Below are 27,068 nucleotides of genomic sequence, written 5' to 3'. Positions count from 1 at the left end.
TAGCACCTGACCTTTGGAAAGGAAAGATACGTGTAAACATGGTGTTTTTGAAATGAATATTACAACTTAGAGAGAACAGTTGAAGAGAAATTGTGGCACCTGGCGTTCAAGTACTGGATGTTGTCTCTCACAGATTATATTATGCCCATGAATACCTGGTATCTGCTATGATGGCTTAGCAGCAGTCAGTTCTCAATAATTTGTTGAACTACAGCCAGTGGAAGCTGTTGTTTACTACGAATAGCAGTTTATAGTATGGAAGAAGTTAAAATATTTTTACAGCACACTTAGTGCCCTCAATATGTTGTATTGGCATAGTGGAACAGAGTCTCCACTGTAAACAGCAGGAGGTAAATTCTGTCAGCTGCCTTAGGATTGGTTTATCTCGATCCAGAAAAAGCAGGAACACTCCACAAGGTTATCTCTTTACCTTGGGAGCAGTCTACCCAAGATTGGTTCCTCACCTCACAACAGAACCTGCAATCCCTACTTGTCCTGTCTGGAGTCTGACAGAGTATTATAGTCAGGGGTCCATCTTCTCTATAAGTTGAATAGGCTATACATTGTTTTACTCTCTCTGATCTTCCTGGATTGTGCCTTGTTATAGCATAAGATTTCAAGGATGCCTCTGTATTTTGGGTATGAATTTAGCTATAAGTGGAGAAAGCTCAGTGCCTGACAATATTTTTGTATGTTTTTGTGGTTTGACCTGATTTTTTGCAAGTATCTTTCTTGGGCATATTAGTATGGTCAGTGGAACCGTGTTGTTGCCATAGGTGCTGTAAACCCTTTATAGGAAGGCTTACAGGGTGTTTCAAAGGCATATTCCTCAAAAGACTTCCATCTGACTCCCTCCTGAATATATTTCTTAATACCAAGGGAAATGACATTTAACAGAAGATTTTGCTTTGTGTGTATAGAGATTTTCATGATAATTTAAATATTTTTAATGAAGAAAATTTTATGAATGTTTTTTCTAGTAGCTTCTAGGTAATTAACAAGTCTTACACTTATATTTTGTTTACAGTGTTTCTTTTGATCGGGTGTCAGACATCAACTTCACTCTCAATACAAATGAAAGCGTAAGTATCAATATGTTCTGTCATGAATAATGCGGCACATAAGAGGTAGAGAAGTGGAAGGTGGAGTTGGCTTCTACTAGGGCCCAAGTGTAGTTGCCTTGATCACTGGGAGCCCACATCTTAGGTTGACATCGCATGTGTCACCCACTTCTAACGTCTACCTGGCAGCTTTCAGCATGAATTTGCAACCCTGTCTTAAATGTGACTGGGCTAATATCACCAGGATCACTGGTGATAGCAGCACAGACCTTTGGTTGTAAAGGGAAGGCTGCAGGTTGTCTCCCTTCTGTTCCCAAGATCAGGACCAGCCTCTCCTACCATGCTGCTCTGGAAACACCAAGGCATTCACAGTATTTGAATAGGCATAGTCTTGAATTTAATTGGGTTAGTATGAGAGACCATTGGTTTATTTGCTGATGTGATGTTTTAGAAACAACTGATTGGGGCCATGGCAGCTCATTGCTGCTTAGCTAGAAGGGGGACATGAGACAGAGCATAGCTTTCTTTTACTTATTGGCCAGATCTAGGATTACATATCCAGGGCAGGGGGAGCTCTTGGTTTCATACTGTTGTGCTTAGGTGATGTGAGTTTGTGAGAAGAGTGTGGTCTAGGCCGCCTGCATGCTGGTTTTGAATGCAGTCTTTTTAGGGGAACTTTTTGTTACATACACAGAAGCTAGTATTAGACATACATTTTTGTGGGGAGGTATGATAGGTATAATTTTTTAAAACAATAGAAAAATGCATTTTACATTGGTAACTTTGGAGGAGAAAATCGCTTGAATTTGTGGTCCCCTCCCCTTCTTGTTTTTATTTAGGGAAATATCGCCTTGTTTGAAGCATGTTGTAAGGAAAGAATACAGCAGTTTGATGATGGTGGCTCCGATGAGGAGGATATCTGGGAGGAAAAGCACATTGCATTTGCACCAGAGTCCCAAAGAAGATCCAGGTGAAAGATAGTTCATTACACTCATAATTATACACAACAGATGCTTATCATGAGACAGTGTATCTTCACTTTTGTTTAACCCAGAGACCAGTGTTTTTATCGAGGTCAGATGAAGTGTCCTGATGAAATGATGGAAATTGGTGTTGGATTCTCTAGTCTGCAGTGCCATAGCCATAGCAGGCTGCTTAAACACACTGCAGATGTTTAGGCATCGTTAAGGGACATTGTGGCCCGGCATCTTGGCGGGGGGGTGATGCTGTATCAGGCCACGTCTTTAATTTTATTGGTACATGCTTAAAGTACATAATAATTATATTCGTTGTGGGAAATTTGTACATGTACATAACACATCTTAATTCTTTTTACACAAGAACCTAAATAGATTTTCTTCCACATGGTTCTTGTTACGAATATTCATTATCAGAATCTTCATAGTTCAAAGAGAGTGATGAATAGCAGTAGCTAAACTTTAATTTTTATTTCATTTGTTATTATAAGTGATGTTTTCACATGGCCTAAAATCCAAAGAGAACAAAAAGAGTGTAAAGTAAAATCCCATCTGTCAATCATCCTCTTACTCTGTTCCTCTTGTTGGGTAGTCTGTCAGAGTTGCTGGTTCCCTGTGTGTATCTGGAGTTAAGTTGAGTCTCATAAGAATGCTTTTGTCACAAGTTACTAAAGACCTAGCAGGGGCTTACACAAGAAAAGTATTTTTCTCACAATCTTGATCTGATAACAGAGTTTAACAAGGTTTTTGGACCTAGCTTCTTTCATTTATTCCCACTCTTTCATCTTCTACATGTTGATTTAACACTGCATGAGGATGGCAAGATAGCTAGCAGCTGCAGCTCCTAGAGCCAGATAACCAGAGCCACATATCTTCATGGTGACTTGTTAAAGATAAAGATCAGTCATATTTGTTTGTCACCATTTATATGAGATTTTGTTCTTGTAGTGTGTGAGTTCACTAAAGAGCCATTGCAAATTGCTATTTTTCCTCTAGAGGCAAACTGGCCTCACATGTTATGACAGAGATGCAATATATTCTTCGAGAGTAGCATGTGTGGAGAGCACAGAGGATTAAGTCTGGAAGGAAGACAGTGTATCCTAGAGAAGATGGCACTTGATACCAAAAAAAACATGGAATGATGAGAAAAAGATTTTTTTGTTCCTGTAACAACTCTGCTGAGGTATAATTGACATATAGTAAACTGCATTTAAAAAAAATTATACAGGGTTGTAAGCTTCAACATGTAGTCCATGAAACTCATCCTAATAAAGACCTTGAACTAACTCTTCACCCCTAAACGTTGTCTCATTCCTTTTTGTGAAGCATTGCCCCTTCCTGTCTTTTATTTACTTTTTCTTCATTTAAATTAGAGTTACATAAATTATATTATACACTTTTTTTTCATTCTACATAATTACATTCTGAGAACTGTAATGTATTAGTAGCTGATTCCTTTTTATTGGTGAGTAGTAAGTGGTCCACCAAGTGGATGCATTACAATTCCTATATTTATTCTCCCATTAATGGACATTTAGGTTGTTTCTAGGTTTGGCTATGATATCTATCACTTGAAAATACATCATGACAGACCCTAAAGAAATCACTAAAACAACAGAGCTAGAAGTCAATGTTAAACCAAAAAGGAAGTAAAATCAAATTATAAAAATATTCCAAATGAAGGCAGAAAAACACAACAAAGGACAGCTGGGACAAACAACCAACAGCAAGATGATAGAATGAATCCTAAATAACTTTGTAAAATAAACTGTCCAATGCCCTCATTCAAAGGCAGAGGGGCTGGGCCTATAGTTCAATAGTAGAACACTTGGGCAAGATAAACACATACACGTATGTGCAGATAGGCGGGAAGGCAAGCAGAATGGCAGAGATTGTCCTATTGGAAAAACAAGGTCTAACTTTATCTACATATAAAAAACATTTAAGAGAATAAACAATATTAAAAGTCGAAAAATCCATCTCAATACTAATAAACATATCAACATTGATTTTTTAAAAACTAGAACATCTGTATTAAACTCAGTAGATTTCAAAGAAAAAAAATAAAATCTTTATAATAATAAAGGGGTTGATTCATTAAGAGGATATAACAGTCTTAAATATGTACACCTAATGACAGCTTCAACATACATAAAGCAGAAACTAATAGAACTGCAAAAAAGAAATAGAGAATCCACAATTATAGGCAGAGTTTAATATTCTCTCAGTAATTGGTGAAATAGGCAGAAATCATAAGGATATAGTACACTTGAACAGCACTGAACTGGTTTGTCCTACTTACACATTTGTAGAACGCTAGCCAACCGCGACAGAAGGTACTCTTTTAAAGTTTATGAAATAGTTACCATATTCAGCTCATAAAGTGAATCTCAATAAATTCTAAAGGGTTTAAGCCATTTTCTAATGAAAATGGAATGAAATTAGAAATTAGTAACAGAAAGACCTCTGAGAAATCTCTAGATATTTAGAAATTTTAATAACATATGTGTCAAAAAGAAATCAACGGTAAAATTCCACAGTACATAGTTTGAACTAAAAGACAATGAAATTATATCCACATTTGCAGGATGCAGTTTAACCAGTACTTAGAGATTTTTTTTTTTCAGTGCTAACAATATATTAAAAAGGAAGAAAATCAATAGCCTTAGCTTGTAAGTTTGAGGACAGCCTGAAATACAAGTGAGACCTGCCTCAAAAAAAAACAGAAAAACTAGAAAAGGCAAATTAAATTCAAGCAGAAATAAGTACTAGCTTGTATGATTCTAATAAAATTCAGTGAAATACAAAGCAGAAAAACTAGAAGAAATTAATAAGTCTAAACATTGTTCTTTGAGAAGCTCAATAAAAATAGTAAATTTCTAGCTAGAATGATCAGGGATAAAAGGAATGAGAGATGACATCAGTATAGATTCTAGACATTGGAAAGATTTAAGAGATAGTAGAGATTATGAACAACTCTATGCCAGAAAGCCTGACAACCTGTATGATCTTTGAAAGAGAAAACTACAAAAATTCAGGCAAGAAAAAAAAAAAAAACCTGAATAGTCTTATATGTAGTGAAGAAGTTGAATTTTTTGTTTAGAAACTGCTCATAAGAAACAAAAAACTTCCCACTAAAAAGTAAAAATTTCAGGCCCTTTTCATTGATGAATTCTACCAGAAATTTCATAAAGAAATACCAAATCAAAAAAAAGCTTCAAGAAAATTGAAAAAGAATGGATTTTAGCCATCCATCCAATTGTATGAGACACATCAGGCTTTCTGAGTACCAAAAATTGACATTACATTGCAAGAGATGAAAACTGGCTGATAGTTGTCATGAACAGATAGGCAGAAACTTAGAGTTTAAGCACATCAAATATGGCAATATGACATGACCAAGGTTTACTCTTAAGAGGACAGAATTGCATTAACATCTTAAGATCCATCAAGAAACACGTTATCAAATCCAGTATCTATTCCTAATACAAACTCAGCAAACTAGAAATGGAAGGGATTTTCTTCAACCTGATTGAAATATGTATAAAAACTGCAGTTAGTCATACTCAGCACAAACTCTCACTACCTCCTAAGATTAGGAACAAGACAAGGATGTCTTTTCATATAGCTTCTTTTCAGTATTGTACTGGATTTCTAGCTAGTGCAATAAGAAAAAGAAGAAAAGACATCTAGACTACAAGTAAAGCTATTCTCAGACACAACTATTGATGTAAGAAATTTGCTGGAATATACAAAAAGACTACTAGAGTAAGTCTAGTAAGTTTAGCATTGTACAGTGTAAAATATAGTTGTATGTCTGTCTACTGAAACTCATAATTGGAATAGAACCTACTAAACACTATCAATAATAGCATCAAAAATGCTAAGTATATATATAAGGATAAATTTTACAAAAAATTTACAAGACCTATGTACTGAAGTCCATTAAACAGGAAGTTTTAGCTTGCACTGTTGCATTTCCTAGAGAAACTAAAAATGTGATAAATGTTTATGAGTTGGAAGACTTGATATTGATAAGATGCCATTTCTCCCAGACTAATCTCTAGAGTTGGTACAGTCCCCAACAAAATCCTAAAGAGGCTTTTTTCGTGTAGCTATTAACACATAACTGAATTCAAATGAAAATGTAAAAGACCTAGAATAGTCAAAATGACTTCATAAAGAACAACAAAATTGGAGGACTAACATGGCTTCAATCAAGATATACAGTAATTGAAACCAAGAGTGTGTTAGTGTGACAGAATAGATAACCCACGAATAGGCTGATTCCTGTGGACAACTGATTTTTAATAGAGGTTCCAAGGCGATTATATAGAGAAAGAATAGTCTGTTTCAACAGTGGTTCTAGAATAATTGAGCATCCATATTTAGAAAATGGACATTGGTCTGTGTTCTTACTGTATGCTTACATTAACTCCAAATGGGTCTCAGACTTAAGTGTAAAACATGAATCTAAAACTTCTACCAGGAAATTATAGAAAATCTATGACTTTGGGCTAAGCAAGGATTTCTTAGATACATCACCCAAGCACCAAACATGAAAGAAAAATTCATCTAATTTTAATGAAAGAATTTCATCAGAACTTACAACTTTGTAAAATCTTCAAAGGACACTATTAAGAATGAAAGGACATTCAGTGGCCTGCCTTGCAAGCGCAAGGACCCGTTCAATCCCCAGTACCAAAAAAAAAAAAAAAGAGAGAGAGAATGAAAGGACAAACGATGTACTGGGAGAAGACATTTAAAATCATAAACCTGATAAAAACTTGTTCATGGAAATCTGTAGAATGAAATCTGTACCCATCTTTTTTAAAAGTCTCCTTTAAAAATTACTCTAAAAATGTGAGATGATAATTATTTAGAAGATAGCAAAATAAACATACAAAAAGATGACTGGCATCTTTGGTCATTAGGAAAATGCAGATTACCCCCACAGTGAGACCTGCTGTGCATCTGTAGAGGCAGCTTTCTAGATGGTGGTCTCTAGGCCCAGGTGAAGGCGTTGTTGCTGGTTTTACATGAGTTTCTGCAGCCCGTTCCAAAAGTCTTCCCTTGTGTCCTTACCACACGCTGGTGTGATCCAGAGGAAGCACAATATGATTTTGTTTGGGGTGAGCTTTGGGTCTTCTGAATTTTTCTGTGGCTGACAAACAGCATCAAATATCTCAGTCTCTTTTTTCGTAGCTCGGGGAGTACAGACAGTGAAGAAAGTACAGATTCTGAAGAAGAAGATGGAGCAAAACAAGACTTGTTTGAATCTAACAGTACCAACACAGAAGATAAAATGGAGGTAGACCTTAATGAACGTAAGTTGTCTTGGGTTCTATTAGTTGTAGTGTGTTAAAATTGAGACTTCTGAAAAATAGAATAGTAGCATCTAAGGTGGCTACTGAAGAAGTAGTTGAGTAGAAACACATTGTAGTGTGAATCCTATGCAGATTTGAGTTTTTTGGACTAGGCTTAAGGAAAGAGTGAGGCTTTAATGCTAAGCATGAACATCACAGGCATCACTTTGGCCAGAGGATATGACCCACTAGGGTGGCCCCTTCTGGCTCCATATACCAGTACTGTATATAGAAAGGGAAAGAGCAGATGCAAAAATGAGGAAATAATTGTGCTTTGTGGGAACATGAATAGAACAAACAAACCAGAGGAAGCAGCTTAAAGCCTAAGCAGGTTTTAAATGGATTCTTTTTTTTTTTTTTTCTTGGTTTTATGCTTCTGTTTTAATTTTTTTTCTCATTGACTTTATTGGTACATTTTAGGTATACGGTACAATTACATTCATCATTGGGATCTTGTACCTTTACATGACAGGTCTTGGTTACATGGATTCTTTGTAATTTACTTATGGAATTTATAACCCTAAAACTTGTTAGCTAAAGCAAGCTTTTCTTTGCTGCTTGCAAGAAACACTTGGGTTCACTGGTCTTTAAAAAAATGCCGATTTCTAAATGTTCCGGAAAATATCGATGCAAATGAGCCATTATGGGTTGTTAGGAGGCTTTCCCCAAGCCTGACTTCCTGACCCTATGAAGGCCTTTATGACCTCAGTCTCTCTTGGGACCTCAGCCATCCATAAAACCATCCCTACTCCTATTGTAGATAAGAAATCTAGGCCTGAGAAGAGAGGAAAGGTGCCCTCTAGCCACTGCCTGTCTTCTAGGTCCCTGTCTTCAGCAATACAAAGTGGACCTTTCCCTCTGCGATTCAGTTCAAGACATTGTACCTTTATCCAGTTCTTCCATTGTGCCAAGTGTCAGACATGTAACACCTTCAGGGCTCAGGGCCTGCTGGGGAAATAGAGGTTGTCAGTGCCAGGTCCTGAGCAAAGTGCTGGCGGAGCTGGAGAGTGTTCCCGGAGAGTGTAGCACTCGAACACAGCTAAGGACTAGTCAGTTTGAGGAAAACAAATGACAGGCACAGAGACCCAAGCTGAGGTGGGGATAGGGGAAATAAGGCTAGAGGCTAGATCTGGAATTGTACTCTAAAGGTGATACGGTGGCTCTGATGACTTCTTGACACACTTGGCAACAGTGTGAGAACTGAACTAGGAAATCCATGCTGGAGACAGGAAACCTTGAGAGACTTACAGAAGAAATTATGAGGGCCAGGGCCAAGGCCAAGGATTTAAAATGTTCAGTGGTGCTGCCTCCTACCTCAAAATCACAAGGTCCAGAGTTTGATCCCTGGTACCAAAAAAAAAGGAAAGAAATATGAAGGCCCAGAGGATAGGTCTTGGCAGCAAGGAGACAGGAGCAGAGGACAGGGCAGAGAGACCTTTTTCTTTGGCTCCAAGATCTGGGGCTGGTTTTTTTTAGGTTCATTTCAGTAGCACTGTGTGTATTCATATTATGCAACCGATGGCTGGAAAACTTCCTATCTGGCCAAACTGAAGCTCAGTATCCACTGCGCAATTCCCGATTCACCCCTCCGCCTTGACCCTGGTATCCACCATCCTACTGATGCTATGAATTTGACTATAGGTATCTCATGTAAGTGGAATCACACAATACTTACCATTTGTGACTGACTTACTTCACTTAGTACAATATCCTTCAGGTTCATTCATTTGTAGCATTTATTGGATTTTGTCCTCTTTTAAGACTGAAGGATATTTCAGAACTCTGGCACTTTGAGGGAACTGGGCATGTGATGAATGTCTTGGAGGGAGACCACAAGCTTGTTATGACTTCCTGCATACCACTGCTGCTATGACTCTGGAACTAGGAGTGACGAAGGAGGAAGGGAAGGCCTTGAATGACAGTACATTTATCCTGCTTCTCTGCTGCTTGGAAATAGCATATTTTCATTCTCCAAGGCATGTGGATAGGGTGGCTAGGAGAAGAATTCCTACACACCCCACCAGTTTCTGCTGTCTTTCATATTTTTGAGGACTTACTACAGCAGTTTCTCATGTTACACTGACTCCGGAACACTATATGGGGAGCGGAGAAGTCCTGTTTGTGTCACCTGATTGAATTATAAAGTGGAACTCTGATTCCAGAATTTCACATGTGGTGAGCAGACATGGACGCCCACCAAGTTCACTTTTGTGAAGTTTCAGGTGGAAATGTTCATTGTTCACTTTCTTGCTATAAGTGGAACTCTGCTTCACTAACACACATTGAAGTACAAGACACATAGCAAATTCTCCATGAGTCCTTAGCTGTATAGACAGTCCATATCTAAATTGAAAAGATGGAGAAGCTGGTAAAGCTCAAAGGCACAGTAAAGTCTATAAATGGAATCTTTCTATTGGGCACAGGAACTTCTCAGTCATTTGTGCCTAGGATAAACCTCCTAGGTAGTTAGCAGTTCCCTAGCAATCTTTCCTTAAAACCAGAAATTCCTGATGGGCATAGAAAATGCCTGGCAGAGAGCACTGGCTCCCACAGGCTTTGAAGATTCGCATATTGAGAAGGAAAACATTGTGTGGAGGGACATTTCCGCAGGAGAGGCTATTTAACAGACCTGCTGCTTGGACCCACACTGGGCCCACAGGCAGCAGAGATACAAGGAATACAGTCCAGCAGTCTGCCTTTCAAGTCTCTTGAGTGAGCACAGCCCTGAGTGTAAAACAAAGCAGCCTCTGCAATTGGAGTTAATAGAGGGCTGTGGAGGGCAAGCAGTATAGCCAGATCTCTTTTGGGAACCATCCAGGGTACCTGTTCCAGTTGTTTTAATATATTCTTTTTTATTTTGGAATAATTTAGATTTACAGAAAAGTTGCAAAGATAATCTAAAAAGTTTATAGCTGGGTGTAGTGGCAAATGCCTGTAATCCTAGCACTGTGTGGGACTGAGGAAGAAACATGGCAAATTCAAGCCCAACCTGGGCAATTTAATGACTTTGAGAGACTGTCTCAAAATAAGTAAAAAGTGGCTGGGGATATAGCTCAGTGTAGAAAGCTCTACTTCAGTCCTTAGTACTACAAAGAAAAAAATAGTTACCCTGTATACCCTTCAGTTTGCTTCCCCCAAAGCTAACATAACCTTGGAACAGCCAAAATTTAGAAACTAGCATTAACATATCTTTTCATATATATAGCTTTGTATTCTTGTGTAGTATTTCTGTTGGAAAATATTCTTAGCAATAGAATTGCTAGATGAAAGAAAACTCAGTTTTTACTGTCATGGATGCTGTTGGTTGCCCTCCAGGTAGGTGTTTGTCTCCTTTCTGTTGCTACCATTAGTCTGTTAGAAAAACCTTTTCTCCACACCTCAGTTCTCTTTCATTGTTTTTAAGTCATTGCTAATTTCTTTTTAAAAAAATAGCTTTTCATTGTTTGTTTTTATACTTGATCTTAGCCAAAATGCCGATAAGCGATTTTTTTTTTTTAATTTGTGAGATAGGCATGATGGCTATAACGCCCGAGCTCAAGCATTTCACCTGCCTCAGCCTCCCAAGTAACTGGGACTATAAGTATATGCTACCACATCCAGTGTAAAAATTATCTTGTGTTGCACTAAATTACTGAAACATTCCGTATGAAATTCCTCCCCTTGTTTTAGCGCCCACTTGGTCAGCCAACTTTGACGTTCCAATGGAGACCACCCATGGCACTCCATTAGATTCAGTGGGGTCTGATGTGTGGAGCACAGAGGAGCCAATGCCAACTAAAGAGACTGGTTGGGCTTCTTTTTCAGAGTTCACATCATCTCTGAGGTGAGTAAGTGTGTGTGGCACCTTTCCATAGGGAACTGGGAATGGTCAGTGTTCACTTTCTACACCTTAGCTGTGAGTTTCCGTAAACAAGATGAAAAATCAAAATGGCAAGATATTGACACAGTACTGTGTCACACAGCAGAACAATAGACACCGTTTTCCTTTGCTCCAAGACAAATGGAGAAAGGACGAGTTCTTGAACAAAGTAGCCTGGGAGGATTAGTCCTAAGGTGTTAGCAGGATGCAGTAGTAGGTGAGAGCCTCTGTGTGGCATGTTACAGAGAAATGCAAAATGAATGTTGAATTCACTAGACAATAGGAACTTAACATTTCACTGCTAACTAGTACTATAAGAACTGTGACATATAACTGTCAGTCTTGCTATTTGTGTTACTCTCTGTGAAAGATCTGCCATGTCATAAATTTCCTGAAAAGTGTTATCAACACTCAAGTATTAGATTTCATGTCTCATTGGATCTATAGTACTTTGATTTGCTAAATACTTATTTAGGCACTGGGGATTGAACTTAGGACCTTGGCTTGCAAGGCAGGTGGTGGCATCATGGAGCTAAATCCCCGGCCCATGCTAAATATTTTACTCTGTCTACCAAAAGCAAATTAATCTGTACCACCCCAGTTAGAAGGCTTTATTGTTTTCCCTATCATAACATGTAATATTTTTAACAAGTCACTGGCAGTGCAGAAGACGGGAAGACAGAACTCTTGGAAGCTGGCAGTCACTATGCTAGACAAAATGATAATAATTCACAACAACATTGAGCTCTTCAGAGGTACAGTTTAGAGTTGTGAAAAATGTCTTCAAAACATTATGAAGTATTTCATCAACCCTGCTCTAGTACAAGACTGTCAAGTTTCCACCTCTGGCTTTTTTCCGTTTTGTGAGAAGAACTTACATGAAAAATGTTATCAAAACAGCTTGCTTCTTTGGAGCCCCACGTGCAGGTGTCTGGGTGTATTGAGGGTATTGTACATGGGAATGGGGATGAAAGAGGAAGTAGAGTCACCTCCCTGGTTTAGTCATGTGGTGTTTCTTCACTGTTCTCACAATCCCAGCAGTGAGCAGTATTCAGGGCCAGTGCCTTCAGGCAGTTGTCTCAAGATAAGTCAGGATTTTTGTAAAAAAGAGTCAACCCTATAGACACATTTGCTACTGTATGATGTATATCTCTGCTCACCACACTCTGGGAGCCTGATAATTAGAGGAGAGGTGGGGCATTTGAACTTGCCTTGAATGCCCTGAGATGCCTGGCCTGTTGGCCCAGGTTTAGAGGAGCTTTGCCATCACGCTTATCTGTTCCCAGCAGCTGCTCCATGTAGACCCCTGTGTCCCTGGAATCTGTGGCTCAGCCGCTTCTCTACAGATCACTGATATCTGCCAATAGAAACTGAACTTATTTTCAAAGTTTTTGTAAATAATAGGATAACTGTGGTCTGTTCCCTACTGTTAACATCTAAATTTTCTCTTTGCTGAAGCACAAAAGATTCTTTAAGAAGCAATTCTCCAGTGGAAATGGAAACCAGCACTGAAGCCATGGACCCACTGACTTCTAGTGTTGCTGCCCTGGCAGCACAGCCAGAAGGTGAGCCAGTATGGGCTGGCATGGAGCAGGCTTGGGAAACCAGACCTCTCAGGCATAGGGGTTGAAAGGAGCCAGGAAACTGAGATGTTGGCTCTGATGTCTACAAGGCACCTGAGGGGGAGAAAAAGTGAGTCCTTCCAGAACCACAGCATATTGATTCTAGAAGGAGTGAGAAGTCCCAAGTTATCATTCCTGTTAGTGTGCACGTAAGGACACTGAGGCCCAGAAAGGAGGAATGCCTCTATCCATAGTACCCAGGGTAAATAAAACCAGAACTAGACCTGTACATTCCAGGCCTGCCTGGTTATCCTGTGCTCTGCTGAAGCTCATGGGTATTTCTGGGTCTGTTTCAAACTGTTTATTTTCTCCTCACCTTTATGAGGAGATAAAATTCTCATGGCTGTCTAAAGTTCCAGTGGGTTATCATATTACTCAGAATACTCACATATGTTCCTTGCATTAGCTGTGATGGGTAGGTCTTTGGGTAGGTGGGGATGTTGGAAAGGGGGATATGATGGAGTATATTGATACCTTGGTCCATGAACTTAATTCATTCCATGATTCTGGAAAAGATGGCCAGGTTCATGTTAATGCAGGAGAGATGGCTGTGGTCATACTCATTACCCAATGCAGAGTTTGCAAACTAGAACAGAATTTTTCCAAATACTTCTGTTTCTGAAGCCAAATTGTTTCCAAACAAAAGTGTTCATGAGTTGAGATGGCACTGTATATGGAGGAAAGAGTTATACAGAGAAAACAAAGTAGTCAGTGTTTGGAAATAGGAAAAGGCTGTGAATGGAGGGCATTAGAAACAGCAGTATAGAAAAATAAAGTCAGTGAATCTAATGTTGGTTTTGTCATTCTCAAACATTTGAGAGAGATGGCCTTGTTTTATTCTGCAGCAGTTCAATAAGCAACTTTTGATCCCCACTTTATCAGTAAGGAAATTCAGGCATAGATTAGGTTCCTTGCCCTAGGGTTATATAGCTGGGAAGTAGTAATGCTGGAGTTCAAATCCAGTTTGACTTCAGCACAAGTTCATAAACAGCGTATTATATATATGGCTTCCTATTACAGAGCAAAGAAAGGACCCACCAGAACACAATAAAATAACTGGGGCGGGGGGCAATGAAAAGGGTAGTACCCAAGTGGTGGAAACAAGTGAGTGGAGGCTAGAATAAGTAACTGTTCCCTCTGCCCTGTGCTGTGGAGTGTGACAGCCCAGTCTGGGAGAAAGTTGGGTAGGGTATGGTGGGAAGAACTGGAAAGGCTATAGGAATTCACCAGTGCACTAAGGAAGAAAACTCGTGAAATATCACCCTAGTGGACTTGGGGGGGTGGGTATCGGGGATTGAACTCAGGACCTTGTGCTTGTGAGGCAGGTGGCGGAACCACTGAGCTAAATCCCCAGCCTCCTAGTGGACATTATTAAGAAGCCAGTGCCCATCAAGTGTTGGCCAGGATGAACATGGTGGTACACACCTGTAATCCCAACTTTCTAGGAGGCAAAGACAGGAGGATTACAAGTTCAAGCCCAGCCTGGAACCTAGTGACTTAGTGAGATCCTGTCTCCAGATTGGATGGATGGCTGAGGATGTATCTCAGTGAAAAGGCCTCAGGTTCAGTCCCCAGGCAGGGTCGGGAAGAGATATGATGCATGAATGACTTTAGCCAGGAAGCAACAAACAGTCTCACTCTTGCCTTCTTTAAGCAGTAAGCATAACATGGGTGGAGTGGGCTGCACAGAAGTGGGTGGCAGTTCCTGTTTGAGTTTGGTTATGTGACCATCAGCTGTGTGCTCTTTCAGCACCAGGCAGTGTGGCCATGGAAGCCAGCTCTGATGGAGAGGAGGATGCAGAAAGTACAGACAAGGTAACTGAGACAGTGATGAATGGTGGCATGAAGGAAACGCTCAGCCTCACTGTAGATGCCAAGACCGAGACTGCAGTCTTTAAAAGGTAACCAGGGATTGATCTTCCTGCATTTTCAGGCTGTCAAGAGGGTGGTGGGGAGAAACCTCAAATATGAACACTTTTAGTTTAATTGAAATGGGTATTCAGATGTTAGCTCAACATCTAACATTACAGTTAAAGGCGGTAAATCTTAATTAAAAGATGGAGAGCCTAGGCCCCAAAAATATATTTTTCCCATGTGCTTGTGCACGTGTTCAAAAGACTGTATTTTGATTCTAGCCAATTGACAGAATGATGAGACTAGACACGTTTACTCTTGGTAAAAATTGACTTGTATCAAGAACCATCAGAATCAAAGGTCCAGTATCATAGAGATGCATCATTATCTCCAGACATAATACAGTCATTGTAATTCAGTATCAAAATGATAGCTTTAAAAAACCAAACATTATCTGGATATTAGCGACCTCATTTTAAAATTCATGTGGCAAAAGAAGAATCATAAAGGAAATCTAAATATTGAAACTGAGGGAAAAGTGAAAAAATTTCTATCAAAATTTATGGATTACAACTAGTGTTTAGAGCTTTAGTCTCCTTCTGTTACAGAACCTTTTTCGAGATCACAGGTGAATTGCTTCCTAGCCTATGTTAAGGTCCCCACAAAACAAAACTCCATGAGAGAGAAAAAATTGTGGACTAAGATCATCTGTGGGCATATATAAATAAATAAAACTTTTCATTTAAGAGCAAACCAAACTCAGCAATGTAGTTTTAAGTTATGACCATGACTGGATACATACTGTTGTGACACATGGTAATCATTCTTAACAGTAGAACATTAGAGATGTTTCCTTTATGGACAAGAATCAATGGGACCTATAGTTACTGCTTTTCTTCAGCACTGTGCTGGCATCTTAGCAAATACAGCATAAAAAAAGTGTAGAGGTGTGGAATAAATAGTTACTGTTTATAGAGACTGATTTTGTACACTTGAATCTATAAGCAAGTATTATAATTAAGTTTAGCAAGTTTATTGGATGCATAGAAAAATCACTTTGTTTTACACAGCTAGCTATACAAGGCATTTTAGATGTGCCTTAAAACTTATCTATAAGAATATGACCTTTAAGGGAAAAGAATTTAAAAATTTTGGTACTGGGGATTGAACTTGGGACTTCAGGCTTATGAGGCAAGCGGCAGAACCACTGAGCTAAATCCCCAGTGCCAAGAATTTAAAATTTTGTTGAAAGATGTAGTAAAGGCCTCAATGTAAATGTGGAAATTTGCCATGGTTTTAATGGAATGATACCTTTGGCATATCTCAACAAATTACTCTATAAAGTTAATAAAATTCCTATTAAAAATCCCAATTGAAAGTTTCATAGAAACTAATCATAATGCTTATGAAGACCAAACAGTCAAAATCACTTTGAAAAAAATAAATAAATAAATAAGGGCTTCCCCATATTTGGCTATCAAGACCTATTAGTAAGCTTTTATCATAGAAATGATTTAGCTTGGTCAAGAATTAATACAACAATTCCCTCCACTGTGTGACCTCAGTGACATGTTAGAATGATGTACAGGTCAGTGAGGAAACATGGACCACTGAATAATGATTATCTCTTATTTGAAAATAAATATAATATAAATAGCCACAGAACTTTTAGAAGACAGCATAAGAGAAAATCTTTACTGTTTGGCAGGGGAGGAATTTTTTAGCCATTAAAAAGCCAAACCAGTGGGGAATAAATTCTTAATATTGCAAAAGGCACACAAAAAGAAAAGCAAGCCACAGCCAACAAAAAATTATGTGGCCAGGACATAAGAAGAACCTAGTATAATTAAGAAAGAGATAATTTCTAAAAGATGGACAAAGGTTGCAAATACTAGCTTTGGATGGAGGAAAACAAGGATCAAGCCAAATTCAGGGTAACTTAGTCTTGTAAGTAAATGGGACCTATTACAGGAGTAATTAAATGTAGTGCTATTTCATGTACATTTGTCCATTAATTCCTGTCTTAAGTTGTTGCAGAAAATAGAAAAAGTACAAAACTGCCCAGATTGGTTTGGTCTTGGGGTGGTTGGGTGGGTGGGTCGGTTGGTTGGTTTGTTGGTTGGTTGGTTGGTTGGTTGGTTGGTTTTATCCCAGTACTAAGGACTGAATCCAGGCCTTCACACTGAGCCACACCCCCAGCCCATTTTTGATTTTTTATTTTGAGATAGGGTCACTAAGTCACCAAATTGCCCATGCTGGCGACTTGTGATCCTCCTGCCTGATCCTCCCAGTACTAAGATTACAGGCCTGTACCACCAGGCCCAGCTCTTTCTTCTTTTCTTTTCCTTTCTTTGGGGGGCAGGGGCAGTGAAGTTTTCATTCCAAAAAGCCAGATAAGACTAATCACAGAAAATGATCACCTCTGTCACTTATAAGCAGAGTACATGCATAGTTCCATACAAGGTATTTACTGACTGAATCCAAAATGATTTATAATGATCAATTGTACTTTATCCTGAAATGCAGGGATTATTCAGTGTCAGTACAGTATAATCTCCATATAGTAGGCTGAAAGAAAATTACTTTATTTTTTGATAAGGTTCCATAACCCTACCCTCTACAGGTAAAGCTGAGCAAATCATTAACAAAAGTGAATTTGACTTGTAAAAACTAAACACCAAAATGGTACAGCAGAAATGATTCTTACTGAAGTAATTTTAGGGGCATTCACTTCTAGTTACAGACTGGGTTAAAAGGCTGTCCATTGTCACTGAAGTTCTGGAAAGAAAAGGAAGTAGGGATGTAGGTAAAGATTAGGAAGGAAACAATGAGACATTATTTACAGATAGTGATGATCAGTTACAACAAAGTAACAAACTTTATAATTAATAAGAATTCAGCCAAAGCTATTGAGATCAATTTTAAAAATCAGGGCTGTGGATTTAGCTCAGTGGTTGTGTGCGTGCCTTGCAAGTGCAAGGTCCTGAGTTTGATCCCCAGTACCAAAAAAAAAAAAAAAATCCGTAACTTTTCTCTACATCAGTAATAAGCAACTAGAACATATAATAAAAAGCATAGTCCCATTCACAGACTACATTAGTCTGTAAGTTTAGGAGAGCAAAATTGAAGGTGACTTGGACAGGTAGATAGCCCACACTGTACTTATTTGACTGTGCTGCAAAACATCTGCCACCATCAGCTTAGCCTTGAAGTTTAATGCTGTCTTAGTCAAAGCTTCAATGGAATTTTTAGAAGAAACCTGATAGACATACTGTAAAATTGTGGGAAAAAATAAGGTTCCCAAATGATTAGATAAACAGAAGAGACCTACCCTGTCAGACATCCAGTCATGCCTAAGTCACAATCATTAAAACTGTGGTTTTGAGGTGCACACAGGGGAAGGGCCTGTGTGTTGTGAGAGAGAGATTAAAAAGGGAAGGAGGTGGTCAACTGGAAAAAAGTCACATCCTTCCTCATCAGTATCTTAAACAAATCCAGGAGGGCTAAGACTGATAGTAAGAGCAGATGTACATCCTTCATGCTGGGCCCTGTTCTCCAAACCTTTAATGTGTATTAACTCATTTCTCTTAGGAACTGTATCCCCACTTCCATGTGGCCAAAGTCTCATGGTAGTTAATAGAAGAAAATGTAAACAATGATGTAAATAATTGAATTACACTAAGCCTCTGACTTATGAACATTTGAGTTGTGAACTTTCACAGATATGAATGGGCCTCACGTTATAGATATTTGTAGATGAGAACAAATTGCGAAAGTAGCTCATGTTTGCTGGACACTGTCACTGTATAATGTGATAGTGTGTAGTACTACAGGGCTCAGTTAGAGACCAGTATGTCTGGAAGTAAGAGGAAAAGTGTTAGTGGTGTGGAAGGGACTGCTAGGAAGTCCAAAACAATATGTGTTGTATATTTATGTCAAAGGTGTATAAGACTCACTTTATTGGACTTATATTCTCCTGGAACAAAACTCGTTTATAAGTTGAGGGGAGCTTACTGTATTGAAGTTAAGAATTTGTGGTTAGTGAAGTACAGTGGTACCTCAGTTAATTTGTTCTACAATTTTGCAAAAGATGGTCACATTTGTGTTTATGTGGGAAAGATAGCCGTCATGTTTGTTATCTTATGTAGAGTTTGCAAACAAAAACAAAGTTTTGCCAGATGCTTCTGTTTGCAAACCAAATTGTTTGCAAACAGAAGCATTTGTGAACCAAGGTACTGTTGTACTACAGGTAAAACTACAAGGCAGATGGCAAATTGAGGGAAAAATTATGAGACTATCATTTAATATTGAAGGAATTCCAATAAGAAAAAGAAAACCTAAATTAGAAAATAGGCAAAGATAACAGTTTACAAATAAACCAGAAAGGCATAAAAATGAAGAAATACACAGCTCATTCAATATCAGAGAATTGTGAGTGATAACAGCATATTGGTTTACTCTTTTTGTTAGACTAGCAGAAATTAGAAAGGTAGATTATTTCACATGGGCTCCTGGAACCGTGCTGCCCTCTGGTGGAAAGGCAGCCCAGCCAGCCATTCCAGATATTAGGAGTTCTTTGTCAGTAGAAAAATGGCCCAGAATTTCCCTTTCCTGGGTGTAGACCCCCTGAGAAATCCCCAGATAAGCTTGTTAGCCATGGCCAGTAACAGTCATTGAAGAATTGGAAGGAGGCCTGGAAGTGGAGGGCAGTTTGGGTGTTCATTGCTATGGGAAGTCCAGCAGGTGGTACCAGCAGGTATACACACCATGGACACAGTGCCACACTCTGCAGGAGCAGGTTAATCTTCCAGATGTGTAGAGTCAAGAGAAGAGAACAAAGAGGCATGTGTCTCAGTGCCAGCTATGATTCGGAATATACATATGTAATGACTCCTTTTTTTTTCCCCCTGGTACCAGGCATTGAACTCAGGACCTTGTGCTTTCAAGGGAGACACAGTGCTAGCCCAGTGACTATACATTTTGCCAAAGTTAAATGTTCAGAACAGTTGATTTGAAGGACAGGGAGTAGAAAAGGAGTGGAAAAGTGGGTTTAAAAATAAGTAAGGCGGGGGGCTAGGAGTATAGCTTAGTGCTAGAACATGCACTTAGTGAGACCTGGGGTTCAGTCACTAGCACCACAGAAGTAATGACCTAAGTGATGGAGATAGTCACTAAATTTTTAAATTTTAATTGGTTTTCCTACTTAGAAATTGCCTGGAACCATCTGGAAACCATATGAGAAATCTTCCTAAAATTAGGCAATACATAAGCAAATCCAGGACAGGATTTAGCTTTTAGAAGTAGGACCTTCCCTAAGGGAACCTTCATCTGCTGCCATTTCAGTTGTGTTAGATGATAACTCAAACAAAGAAGGCACAAGTCTAAATTTTTAACCCTGAGTAAGCAGAGTCTGCTGCTCTCTTTTCTCTAAGAGCCACCAGAAGGGGAAACTAATCCTCTTTTGTGTCATTGTCCGAAGGACCCTGTGCCTATGGAATCAGTTCTTGGCTTCTTCTTTCCTTCATGGTGTTAATGCTTCACATATATTGTTGGAGGATAGCTCAAGAAGTCTTTTAAGTCTGGTTCAGACAATGGGCTCCCATCTTCTCTTGACCAAGTTTCCCATGAATCAGTTGGAAGGCGGTCCAACCTCTGCAGCTTTGTTAATAGTGGACTTAGCCCAAAAGCAGGCTTGAACTAAAGACTCATTCCTTCAAACAGGTTCACTTGACAGCTTCACTGACTCTGCGGTTTTGCTTATGTGCAGTTGTGGACATGTCCCCCTCCCCCAATTCCTCATTTTTTAGGAGTATTCTGAAACTCTTGTACATTTCTTTTTCTGTTTTGCACACTTGGCCTCAGAGTGTTGAAATCCTACCGGTATGTACGGTAATGCAAGACCATTCTTTATCAGACACCAGCTACATTACATCGTCCCTCTTTTGGTTCCCACCTGTGTGGCCCTTTCCTTTCGTGGTTCCCCAGTCACCATCTGTGTCCCTGTGATCCTTCTGCCTTGAGCATGCTCAGCCCCAGGGCTTGCCTCAGTGGCAGCCGTGACTTCAGAATCATTTGCATGTGACCTCCTCCTCTGGCACCCAGATGCTGTACCTTGGGTGTATGATGTACTTGTCATTTTCTCTCCTGCAGTGAGGAAGGAAAACTGTCTACCTCTCAAGATGCTGCTTATAAAGAAGTAGAGGAAAGCCCTGAGCCATCAGAGGCAAAGTCCATGGCTCCCCGGATCCCCAGCAGTAGTCCAGAGCAGAGGTAACTGCCCTGCCCTTACATCCTTCCTGGGCCCTGATCTGGCTTTGCCTGTGGTCTCCTGGGAGTTGGAGGGAGTTTGCACCTGCGGGTGGGGCCTAGATCTTTTTAACAGCTATGCCCAAACCTTCAGCAGTATATTTGGCACAGTGCCATTTTCTTGGTCCTTAGAATAATCAGGAGACTCAGCTGAGAACTTTGTAACACCACTGTCCTTATCCCACTAGCCAGGAAGGACTGCCTGAGTTGTGAGATCGAGTAGCATCATTGGCTCTTTTAAGGACTTGTGAGAAGGGAAGTCTTATTCAAACCCACACACCTGCACTTTCTTGTGAGGCCCTAAGTTGAGAAGAGTTTTGAATCCCTCCAGGAGTGGAATCCTCTGTGGCCCCTATGAAGTCTCCCAGTTGCCTGGTATAAGCAGATCTTGGTGCCTCTTTTCCCACAGTCATGCCCATGTGACACGCAGGAAACCAGCCTGAGCCCCTTTCATATATTCAGCCAAATATTCTAAGGCCTTAAATGAGACCCCATGTGCTTGATCTTATTTTGTTTAAGTATAAAAATCCCACTGGCACAACCATGTGATTTGGAATGTGATGTTTTCTTTTTGCTTAGACTGAGCCAGTGGTCTGAAGGGATAGGCCAAGCCAAAGCCCCAGCCACCAAGCACGAGTGCCCTGGCCCATACGCATGGCCTTGCAGGTAGACCAGGTGGCCTCGGATTCACCGAAGCTCATACCAGAAGATGAATGAGGATATGCCCCTGGACCACAAAGAACTTTGTTCGGCATCTCCCCAAGTTAACTTTTTTGATGAAACATATCTGAGATTGTATATTCCTTCTGTAAGGAATAAAGTGACCTTTAAAGCAGTTTCAGAGAAGTTGTGCTTTTCCTGGTCCGACTGACTGTCCCCGAAGTCTTTGGACATTCTACAGAACACAGCCAATAGGAACCAGCAGGGGGCCCCCTCGGTTAGCTGGTTGGAAAGTTCTATGCATGGCTTAGCGAGCCCTGTTTCTGTTCCTTTCATAGAAATTCTAGCAAAAATGAAAAGCTTTTGTGATTTTAAAAAATTGTATAAAATTAACTGTAAGAATGATACGAGCATTTGGCTGTAGTGAAGGATTTGGACAGAAAAGGCAAGGTAATCCTTTGGCATTGAGGGATTAGTCCCAGCACTGTGCTTCAAAGGGCTTGGGACAAGTCTCTTTTCTAAAGTTTCTAATGCATGCTTTTAAGATGGTCTTTTGAGCTGTGCATGATGGTGCACACGTATGATTCCAGCACTTGAGAGGCTGAGGCAGGAGGATCACCATGAGTTTGAGGCTAACCTGGGCTATATAGTGAATTCAAGGCCAGCTTGGACTTAAAGTTTAAAAAAAAAACAGATGGTCTTTTGTATCATCTCCCTAATTTTGACCTGTCCAGGTTCCTTTATATTGAGGGTTGCCTATGAGACAGGATAATCCAGGTCTGTCCCAGTTTGGAGTAGTGGCTTCTAGAGTTTTTTTCTTGGTTTCCTTTAGGGCCAGGGATGTAGCTTAGCAACACCACGTCTGCCTGGTACCGGGAGTGGGGATGGATGTGTATTTTTGGTTTCCTGTTAATGTTCCAAGAGACTATGGGCTTGTTTCTTGGTTCTCTGCATTGCAGAATTTGAGGGGAACCCACTTGCCCTTCTCTCTTAACTATAAACAATGTAGCATGAAGAGCTTTGCCTTCCATTCTTTAGGTCTCAGGTGGTGGAGGAAGCATTAGGGTGTGCCAGTGGAAGAAGAGGGGTACACTTGAGCGCCTGCAAATGCATCCTTCCTCCATCCAGCATACATGCAAGTGGCAATCACTGGAGACTGGTAGCACAGCAGTAGCAAGGTGGACCATCGATAACCTAGGGGCATGTGTTGGGGAGGAAGCTAGAAGATCAGAATGGGAATGGGATCCAAGAGTCCATGTTAGGTCGGGGTGGGGGGGCCTCTGGCAACATCAAACTGGAATTAAGGAAGGCATAAGGAAGTGTCCTGATGCCTCACAGTTGAGCTAAGCAGCAACATGACAGTGTGAAGATTGAAGATCACAACTGCACCACATGGTTCCTTGCCACAGCCTGATCCTACTGTGGTCTTTGGAAGTCAGGAGTGCTATCTACTCTGAACTTGGAGATGTACACTGCCCCAGATTTTGCTTTGCTCCTGTTTATCCGGCCTGCTATCTGTGCCAGCCATCACACCAGCACTTTGTATCCTGTACATCCACCCTATGGGGTGGGAGGTTATTGTCCCCATTTTATAGGAGAGAGCACACAGCTGTAATTGGTGAAGGCAGGATACACACCCAGTTATGTGTGGCTCCGGAACTCTATTCCCATGTCTCTGGTGCACTGAGACATCATCACATGTAAGTAGAGTACAGTGTGTAGTGTGTGTAGCTGACTTCTGGTTCTTTGCTACTCATAAGTATCAGGAACTGCTGAAAGCATTCTAATTATAAAGTTTTGAATGCGAAGTAAAAAGTACTTGTGTTGGGTCTAGTGGTGCGCACTTTGTAATCTGGGTGCTCTGGGAGATAGAGGCAGGAAAATCACAAGTTTGAGCCCATTCTGGATAACTTAGTGACTTAGTGGATCTTGTCTCAGTAAAAAATAAAAAAGGGCTGGGAATGTAACTAAGTGCAAAGGCTCTGGGTTCAATCCCCAATACTTGCAAAAATAAAAGTAGTTTTATTCTTCCCAGCTAATAACCTTGCTTTTCTGCTTTATAAAACTTTGGTTAAAGCATTCAAGAGTATTACACATTCCAGTTGTAATTTTGGCAGGGGTGTAACACTAAGCTCTTTGGTCACACTTTGTTGAAACACTGGTCTTTCTTTTTTTCCTCCCAGTTTTTAGCCTGATATTTGCTTTGTGGGAATGTATTGTTCATATATATACTTTGCAATATTTGTCCTATTTACAAACCTTTTGTAAAGTTTCCTTTTATTTTCCTTTCCCAGTAACAAACCTCTGCTTTTTGAGAGAAATTCTGTGTGGATTCTGTCTGTGGGACAGAAAAAAGCTTTTTGAAGGAGAGATGAGCACATAGCTCCTGCAGGCTCTGGGAGCAACAGTACAAAAACCACTGACCTGGCACCTGGTGGTGGGACCTCAGGGAAGGTAACTTCCCTAAGGCGCCGGCCACTCTGCAGCCCTTGCTAGCAAGTCCTCCCTGCCCTTGGGGCTACATGAAGTTCACTTTCTTCCTCCAATTTCTGCCCCAAGTGCCTCAGATATGTATCTCTTACTCTTAGGACTGACCAGCCAAGCGTGCCAGGCGACGCATCAGTTAATGGCCCTGTATGATGAGTGACGTCTGCTGCTGCTGACTGAAGACTGCAGACCACCACCACCCAGGGCTCTGGAGGGCCATCTGGAGCCACCAAGCTGTCACTGCTGCACTCACTCTGCAAGGGATCAGGACCAGCAACCTTTGTATTCTAGATTCTAAGACATTGTACAGAGAAATTCAGAAGTGTAAAGATATTGCACATTGACAAATACCAAGAATTTTTGCGTATGTTTATATTGTATTGTTCTAAATAATGGGTGGCCTGTGAAATAAGATCTTGCCGCCCATGTAATGATAGTAGTAATACCATAGGTAAAACGGCTGTAAGAATAGTTTTATAAAAGTGAATACACAGATCTATTGTATTTGAAACATAACTATTTGACAATTATTAGTGTGACCAAAGTATTAGGCAGTTTTCATACATTTTTCACCTTGTACAAAATTTTGAATTCATTTTTCTTCCAGGTTGGCAAGGAGTTGTAGAATTGAAATGCCCTCTTAAGTGTTATTTTGGTTGTTCTAACTTACAAAAGTGATTTTGAATAAGAAATATTTGGTGTTCTTTTTATAACCAGTTTTTGATTGGTAATTGTTTTCTGTATTGTTTAAAATGAATCAAAATGTAAGTCTATTGGTAGAGATTAAGTATTTATTGCTACAACTTAGTTGATAAATGATGTTAATGTAAAGCCATATGTTCTGTTAAAGTCTGTTTGCTTGAAATTCTTCCTACAGATGAAACACTAGAATATTTGGAGTGTACATGACTGTGGTTGGGGGTTTTTTGGGGGGATTTGTTTTTGTTTTGTTTTGGTAGTTCACCTGCCTTTTAACCCATTTACCAAAATTTGTTAACAAGCATCACCAGTGACCATTTCAGAGCAATTTAACATACCTAAATCATATTAGGCAAGTCAGTTGAAAAATGCTCGTGCTGCTAATGGAATTAGAGTGCGTTCATTTTACAGGCTAGTATTTTAAAAGTAGAAATCAAAATCTGGCACCTAAGCATGTTACTTGTTTTACTGTACCTTGTGAGGTTTTCATTCGTAAACTCTAAACCAGTATATCTTTTTTAGAACTGGTTTGTGTATATATAGTGATTATGGATACTAATTCAATGTAATTTATAATTTTCTATGTCAATATAAAAATACATCACAGCCTTCTCCAACAGCTGAAGCAATATATTGTGTATTGCCATATTGTCTGGTGAAAGGGTTAAATCAGTTCACCTCTTGCACTTTTAGATGCAGATCAGTTTTTCATTTCTGTAATAGAAGATTATTCACGTATTTTTGCATCATTTGTTTTTCCTGACCAGTATTTAAAACCAAAAGGATATTCTGAAAAATGGCCAACAAATTTTTTAGAAACAGCATCCCAAGCAGCGTGCCTAAACGTTACATTGCATATGGAAATAAACGAATCAAATGTCTGATGCCTTATTCCTTGTTTACTTTTCATTTTAGATAGTGTAGAAACTTCCTGCAGCTCCCAAGGTGTACCTAGCACCGAGGACAGGGGTAGCAGGAAGCCCTGGACTGGTGGTAAGGGGGCTGGTATAGCCTGTGCCCCTCCTCAGGACCCTTTTCCATTGGGGGCTCCTCTCAGAAGAGACCGTCCTCATGTGTTCTCTGGAACCTGGCACCACCAGAGGCCAGGGCTCCTCTGCTTGTCTCAGGGATTCCTGATTCCTGTGGCCTGGGCCCGCAGGATTGCTGATGGATGGCTCACTCTTGCCTCACCTGGTGTTGAATTTTGCAACCATGGCCAGGCGTTGGCCCGGTAGTGGTACGTACCAGCTCCAGGGTTTAGATTTGATTGACTTCTCTGTCCCACCCAAAGTAACACTGTTTTACTTCATCCCACCCAGTGCTAGGGAAAGAGCACTTGAGGTTTTCCTTTGGGATAGGATGATGGTTTGCTTAGGTGGTGGGGAAGGAAAAGCACCGGTCTGTTGGGATTAGAGGGCATCAGCCTGAGGACAGCAGCAGCTTCACTCCTCTAGTTCCTACTTTTAATTTCTATGTATTGGCCATATGAATGCGAGACTAACATGTCTACAGTACAATATCTGTATCTAAAATAAAAATAAAGCCTGATTCTTTGTTTCTAGATATTTCCTCTTTTATCTTTTGTGGCTTTGATAACCAGACAGGGTGTGGGGCTCCTTTAAGTGAACCTCTGCCATCCTTAAACTACTGAATATGCCAGCTCCTGTGGGAGGAAGGCTGGGCCGTACTATGTGGGGCATCATCTGCTCACTGCTGTAGCCCACACCTGAAGCTGTCAGCACCTGATAATTAGTTGTGCGGTGCATTCTCATTGAGAAGGAATCTGCTATCAATTCCTGTCCTGAGACGCTTCCTCTGCTGCTCTAGCTTGTTACCTTCTCCACATACCACATTCCCCGACCTGGGATCTTTGGCTCACCCAGCAGCTACCACTGTATTGATAAAATTTCTTGGGTGTTCCATCGTGATTGTTAAAATGTGATGCTGTATTACTACTACTCATTTCTTGCCCTCTGTTCATATAAAAATGTGTCCCCTTCCCAGTGGTTCTTAACCTTTACCGAGCCCTCTCCACTGCAACTCTGCTGGGGTCGCACACAATCCACACATGGACCCTGGGTATCTCATATGCAAGCACATACCTGGTCAGGGGCACAAGCTCGAGCTGAGCTGTGTTCACAGGCCACCTTCAAACATGCACAGTTGTGACAGGCAGG

At 40.2% G+C, this 27,068-nt stretch overlaps 1 protein-coding gene across 20 annotated transcripts in view; it reads left to right on the top strand.

Moving 5' to 3' along the window:
* Ppp6r3 (protein phosphatase 6 regulatory subunit 3) overlaps positions 1-26,433 on the top strand; it is a 142,450-nt gene extending 116,017 nt beyond the window's left edge. For 6 of the 20 annotated variants that reach the window (XM_033756751.1, XM_033756748.1, XM_019209268.2 and 3 more), the window contains 9 exons: positions 1,028-1,082; positions 1,901-2,031; positions 7,244-7,365; positions 11,074-11,227; positions 12,722-12,828; positions 14,636-14,786; positions 20,602-20,619; positions 20,890-21,009; positions 21,625-23,635. In XM_033756751.1, the coding sequence (XP_033612642.1) occupies positions 1,028-1,082; positions 1,901-2,031; positions 7,244-7,365; positions 11,074-11,227; positions 12,722-12,828; positions 14,636-14,786; positions 20,602-20,619; positions 20,890-21,009; positions 21,625-21,715 (949 nt within the window). In that variant the 3' untranslated portion in view covers positions 21,716-23,635. Of the gene's footprint in view, positions 1-1,027; positions 1,083-1,900; positions 2,032-7,243; positions 7,366-11,073; positions 11,228-12,721; positions 12,829-14,635; positions 14,787-20,601; positions 20,620-20,889; positions 21,010-21,624; positions 23,636-24,293 lie in introns of those variants that run through there. The other 14 variants (XM_019209270.2, XM_033756757.1, XM_010635759.3 and 11 more) reach the window with 3 other exon arrangements.
* The last annotated feature ends 635 nt before the right edge of the window (positions 26,434-27,068 follow it).

This window comes from Fukomys damarensis, unplaced genomic scaffold, assembly GCF_012274545.1.
Source record: "Fukomys damarensis isolate Sample0158 unplaced genomic scaffold, DMR_v1.0_HiC HiC_scaffold_27, whole genome shotgun sequence".
Classification (NCBI taxonomy): Eukaryota; Metazoa; Chordata; class Mammalia; order Rodentia; family Bathyergidae; genus Fukomys; species Fukomys damarensis.
This window is presented reverse-complemented; position numbering and strand designations above follow the sequence as displayed.